The sequence below is a fragment of the Martes martes genome (assembly GCF_963455335.1).
Source record: "Martes martes genome assembly, chromosome: 14".
Lineage (NCBI taxonomy): Eukaryota > Metazoa > Chordata > Mammalia > Carnivora > Mustelidae > Martes > Martes martes.
Genome location: NC_137902.1, coordinates 13,831,384 through 13,837,346, shown reverse-complemented (window position 1 = coordinate 13,837,346; position 5,963 = coordinate 13,831,384). Strand labels below are relative to the sequence as shown.

General features: G+C 52.0%; 1 protein-coding gene across 1 annotated transcript; it reads right to left on the bottom strand.

Moving 5' to 3' along the window:
• Nucleotides 1–1,645: 1,645 nt before the first annotated feature.
• Nucleotides 1,646–5,677, bottom strand: SPMIP5 (sperm microtubule inner protein 5; the record flags this gene model as incomplete). Its single annotated transcript, XM_080823668.1, has 3 exons — nucleotides 1,646–1,836; nucleotides 3,248–3,466; nucleotides 5,623–5,677. The coding sequence occupies 3 exons, from the start codon at nucleotides 5,675–5,677 to the stop codon at nucleotides 1,646–1,648; spliced, it is 465 nt and encodes a 154-aa protein (XP_080679794.1).
• Nucleotides 5,678–5,963: the final 286 nt, after the last annotated feature.

Below are 5,963 nucleotides of genomic sequence, written 5' to 3'. Positions count from 1 at the left end.
CCTTATAAGACGACAGCCCTGTGAAGACAAAGAGACACAGAGGGGACGTCACAGGGCCATAAAGATAGAGATAGTAGTTATGTACCGAGGAAGGCCGAGGATTTCCAGCAAACCACCAGGAGCTGGAAAGAAAGAGGTAAGGAAGGATTCTCCTTCAAGGTTTCCAAAAAAGCGCGGCCTTATTAACACCCTGAATTTGGATTTCTGGCTTCCAGAACCGTGAAGTAATACACTTCTGTTGTCTTACGGCATGACAGCAGTACTGTGAAACAAATACATCTTGTGTCCGCCAGTCGGGGTCTCCTGCGGAGTGGGATTCTGAAACACCAGGGTTGGGTGGGCGTACCGTCGTGCCACCACGTCAGGACCCAAGATGGCTGACAGGGAGCACTGGTGGGTTAGTGCGCTAGGCTAGGGCTTCTGTAAGAGCCTGATCCAGGTGCACACTGTTACCCCAAGGTAAGGAGGAGATGAGCCTCAGCCCGGCTCTTCTCAAGGCCAACACAACCCAGAAACCCCCAGCCCCCACAGAAACCTTCAGCATGCTGAGAAGTAGCTTCTTTATTCCCACACTGCAGTAAAAGGTCTTTATCATTAATGACATGCTGTTGCCAAACAGACAGCGAGCCGGTGGCAGTTGAAAGGATTCTTAGGTTATGAAATTTCCCTAGTGCCTGTTGGGTGTGGGTGAGGGGCTGGTTCTCATGCAAGGGTGGTGAGCGTCTGAGTCCCCTGCTAAGTTCACCTCTCCTGGGCAGGCTGTCCGCCTCAGCTCTCCGCGTACTTGGCTGAGGACAGTGGCTCGAGGTAAATCTTCCCGTTGCACGACATATTTGTCCCTTGGGCACAGCCACATGTCACCGGAGGTCTGGGTTCCTCTGTCGGGGGTCTCCCGTGGGCCAGACAGCTGCCACCTGGAAGAGAAACCATCCTGACGAGTTGCAGGCCGACGGTGCCGCTCAGCAGGGAGGCTACTGCAAACATCTCATCCCCTTTATAAAAGTAGCGGGAAAGCAAGAAAGAACGCTCCCTTACCTGCGACAGAAAAATCCAGACATTTGGGCAGCGGCCCTTCGTGCTGCAAAACTTTTGGAGAAGGAACGGAAGGAGGTTGTGTGGACCCGTCGCCATACATTCTAAAGGACAAAAGTCAGAGACTTACTCTTCTTTTGAATAATAAAGAGAAAAAATACAATCTGTCCTGTGTGAGCACAGCAGCTTACTTTCTAATCCTGACGGGGATTTATCCTAAACTTAAAGGATTATCGTATCTCCATTTTGCAGGAGGGAAAACTGAGGCCAAACAGCCCCCCCTTGAAGGGCCCTACCATGCCCCTCCTCAGGACTGAGGCTGCTGCCAGGACAGGTGGTCCGGTGGGTTTTTACTCCCCGTCTCTCCCTGCAAACCAGCAAGTCTTCTGGAGAATGCTGGGTGGGGCGGGAGTGGAGAGTCGCTGCTTACCGCGAAGGCCTTGCTATTACCAACAAGGCCACTTCTGTACAACAAACCAAACAGAAAAGCAGCCGTAGAGCTGGGGTGGGGACCCTACAAACGCCACGCCACTCCCCCCCCCCAGCCCAGCCCCAGCTCTGGCCCCGGTTCTCGTCACCTGCGGCTGTGTCCCATGCCAGCCCCACGCCGGACTCACTCTTCAAATGGCTTCAGGTGTGCCCTCCTGGCCTGCTCCATCATGCCCAGGAAGTCCCTGTAGCAGTTTCTGGCCATGACGGTGTACCGCGTGGCGCAGCCTAATTCGGTGACCCCGGCTCTCGGGAGGTAGCCAGCCCAGCCCGGGATCGGGGGCTCGTGGAGGGGTTTCTTGATGTTTTTGCATTCTGTAAAAAGATAGCATGCTTCCTGAGGGCTTTGAGAAGCCACCCAGTGGCTGCTCCCCAGGTAGCCTGCACCCCTACAGTTACCCCCGTGAACCCCTAGGCCTCTGGAGGCCCTCAGAGTGGCTACCCCTGGTTGGTTGATTCTGTGAGCCAGGCACTGGATAGGGGCTTCCCAAATACCCTCGGAGCTCCTTCTCTCACACACTGGGACAGGCTGACACCATTATTGACTCCGCCTTATAAACAGGACACGGAGGCCTTGCCGAAGTTAAAAGTCTTGGTCATGGTCACCCGGCAAGGAGGTGGTAGGACCAAGCTTCAAACCTGCATCTGTCTGAGTCTCAGGTTGCCTTCAACAGATCCTGCTGCTCGTTCAGATTAATAAAAAAGCTTCACACATTGCCTCTTGTATAGTTTACAGAAAAGAAGCAGGAGAAGCATCCAGGTCAGAAGAAAGTACATCAGACTCAGCACCAGGAATCTGCCTTCAGGTCGTGAATGACCCCGGCTGGCGGACCCGGCCCAATTCCCACGGGTGAGATCAAAGATTCCTGTCTGCCTGCCTCCTCCAGCTGCTGGCAGAATAGAATTAGGCCACTGAGTCCCAGAATCTCAGGGCCAGAAGGCACTATGGGGAGCATCTAGTCCATCCTTCCCCGCGCTGGAGGAAGGAACTACGGCCCAGAGAGGGGAGGCAATGTGCCGTAGTTCACACAGCACACAGTCACAGACCTGGGCGAAATCTCAAACTCTTGGGCAGATGTTCCTTGTTATGATTCGGAAAACTTGCAAGCACAACACACGTGCGGTTAGCCGTCCCAGACAACTACAGTCATAATAATAAAGACAGTTCTGGAGACCATTACTTTTCTTATAGACCTTAAGAACGGTCCAGGACAAATCATCGTGATCAGCCTTATAGAATCACGTCAGAAGTAGTTTTTGTCACTGTTATCATGGTTGTTCCCCAGTGCCTGCCACAGCCGGATTCCAGCTGAGGTCTAACCTCACTCAGACAAGGGCCATTACCTCCCCAGCCTCACTTTCCCCATCTCTAAAATGGGAATAGTTATGTTGACCTCATGAAATAATGGTGCCCAGCACAGAGAAAGCAACCCCAGAGCGTCCATCCTGAGACAGCAGGTGCAGTCTGAGCGATCGTGGCCACGTGCAGAGGGAAGGGGGTTCTCCCTTCACAGCACCCTCTGGCCTGACCAGGACCGGGTCCCGCTCTCCCCCAGGAGATGTTTCTTTCTCACTGGATGAAACCAAGCCTTTCTGTCTTGCACCACACCGCCTGGGGACTTGGAGGTGGGTTGGACTCCCTGCTCCCTGGGCCAGCCCAGTGGGCCTGCTGGGCCCTGCACTTGGGCCCCAGGAGAAGGGGACTGGGTTCCGGGGAGGCTGGTACCCAGACTCAGGGGGTGATATTGCTGGTAATACTGGTGCAGCGCCCGCAGGACGGTCTCCTCGGAGCAGACGGGCTTCAGCCTCCGGGCAGTGGCTACGGAGTAGCGAAATTCCTCCATTTGGTTTCTATAGCGCTGTGTGATCTCCTGGAAGATCTTCAGACAGTGGGCCATGCTGTCCTTGCTGGTGGCCTGCTGGCAGCTGAGGTAGGGCACGAAGCCTGCAAGAGCCAACGAATCGCAGCCTTCAGCAAGGCTGTCGGAACCTACGGACACTCCCCAGAGTCCCAGCCCGCTCCGTGGCATTTCCTCCCCGGCGGACAGCACTGCCTTTCCCCAAAGGCCATCAATACAAGCAATGCTGTTGTCTGCACCGCACTGGGCCCTCCCAAGGCCACACACACACAAAAAATGACCTTGGAGCTGGGGAGGGAAGGCCCATTTCAACAAAGACGATGACAGTAATATTCTTTGATAGCAAAGCCCCTGATGTCAGTCTGAACCACAAACGGGGAAAGCATTTAATGGGCCAAAATGATAGTCTGAGGAGTAATTGAAATTATTCATCTTTTTTAGAGAGAAAGCTTATTTTCCTTGACACTTCCCAAATGCAATTTGGGATCCTTTTTTTTGTCGGACCATCGGGAAATTGCGGGGCTTATTAAAAGCTGAGACCTATTACACAAAAAAAGGTAAATTCATTATCTGTGGGGCCCACCCCCTAGAACAATTTTTTACCACTTCCCACAAAATAACATATAATCATTACAATTAGTATGGGTAAAACACAAGTATTTATTTAAACTGGAGGCTGAATCCCAGGGCCTACACCATTGTCACAATAAAACTAGTTTTTGAAAGCACAAAAGGAAGAAAAACTGGTTAAGAACTTGGTTTTCGATGGGTAAATAAATAAATAAATACCTCTCGCTCGTTACCGAAGCCCACATTTCGCCTGCGTCCCGCAAGAAAACCTGATTTCAGAGCCAAGAGTAGCAACCCTGCCTCCCACATCCTGCAAGAAGCCGCTTCTGGAAAAATTGGATTACGAGGCTGTTCTCGAAGCCCTCCACCCACCAGAGAGGCTCCTCAACCCTGGGGCAATTAAAAGATAACCTAGTGTTGTCGTAGAAACCGAGGGGTCCTGCCACTAAGACGTCCTGGCACCTGGATAGATTTTATGTAATTGTATATATGTACACACAGAGGAATTCAAGCTACCTTCCCAGAATCTTACTAAGGGCCAGGACAATCTTAGGAGAGACCTGTCGTTATCCTGTGTAGAGGGCTGAAATTGTGTCTCCCGAGTAGATATGTCCCAGTCCTAACCGCTGGGTCCCGTGAATGTGACCTTATCTGGAAATAGGGTCTTTGCACACATCATTAAGGATTTGGGAATGAGATTATCCTTGTCTGGGGAAGGGCCCTAAATCCAGCTGTCTCGTGTGGCTAGCTGGCTGGGCCAGGACAGTCACTTACGCTTTTTAGGACACTTGTTGAAAATACTCTTGTTATAAGAAAAGAGAGAGGGGGATCTGAGGAAGAGACACAGAGGTTCAGGGCAGAAGGCTCGAGAAGAGCCATGGGAAGACCGGGGGTGGTGGGGGCAGAGATTGGGGCCACGCCGCCATAAGTCACAGAATAGTCGAGACCAAGAGAAACTGGAAGAGACAAGGAAGGACCCTCCTCTAGAGCCTTCCGAGAGAGCATGGCCCTAGTGACACCTGATTTCAGACTGCTTGCCTCCAGCCCTGGGAGAGGATAACCATCTTTTGTATTAAACGGCAGGTCTAAGAAACTAATACACCCATTTAATAGACATTTTTACTTACTGCAGAAAGTAAGTTCTCCATAACCCAGAAGCCTGAGGACAAGAACCTTTAGGTAGTGACCGACTATCCCTGTTTGCCAAGGACTTAGGGGTTTCCCGGGACTAAGGACTTTCAGTGCTGAAACCGGGGCCATTCCAGACAAATCAGGGCACTTGGATCACTCTCCTTCTAGGGGACCCAGGAAGGAATGGGACCCTAAGAACAGTCCTAGTGCAAAACTTGAGAAAGCTCACCTTGGGAAAAAGGACCTTATCCATTTTATCTATCCCTTATCTTGGCCCCAAGGCACTGACACACATTAAGTGCTTCCCGCATGCCCTGCCACATCCTGTGAGACCTGGCCTGAGTTCGATCTCTCCATTAGTTTGAACTCAGTTATCAGCCATCTTCAGCAAGGGAGGTTTTCAACAACTATCTTAAAAAGCTAAAGTGCCCGTACTGGCCCAGTCAGTCGGAAGGACAGAAGACAGTGGACCAGGGCAGGGACGGCAAGCAGGACCATGGATCCCCTGCCAGGCACATCCACGGGGCACATCTCTACTTACCACTGTAGCCTGGTGTGATTGGCAGATGTCTCATGAAGGTCCTGGAAGACTCCATGATCCCACTCGCTGTTAATGAAGGGAAGAGGGAATGAGATGATCTCATCCAGTGTCCCTGCCTCGGAACTCACTGTGTGTGTGGCTGGAGCCCTTGGGAGCAGAATGACCCTGCCCGGGGGGTTGGGACAGAGAGGCAGGACCGCCATCTTAATGCAGAACCGGCAGAAGTAGTTGGTGTCAGTTATAAAAACAACAGGCGTTCCCCTATTACATGAGCTTACATACATATGATCTGATCACCATCCACGAGCGTCTCCCCTTCTGGGACCTCCTCTATCCAGCCA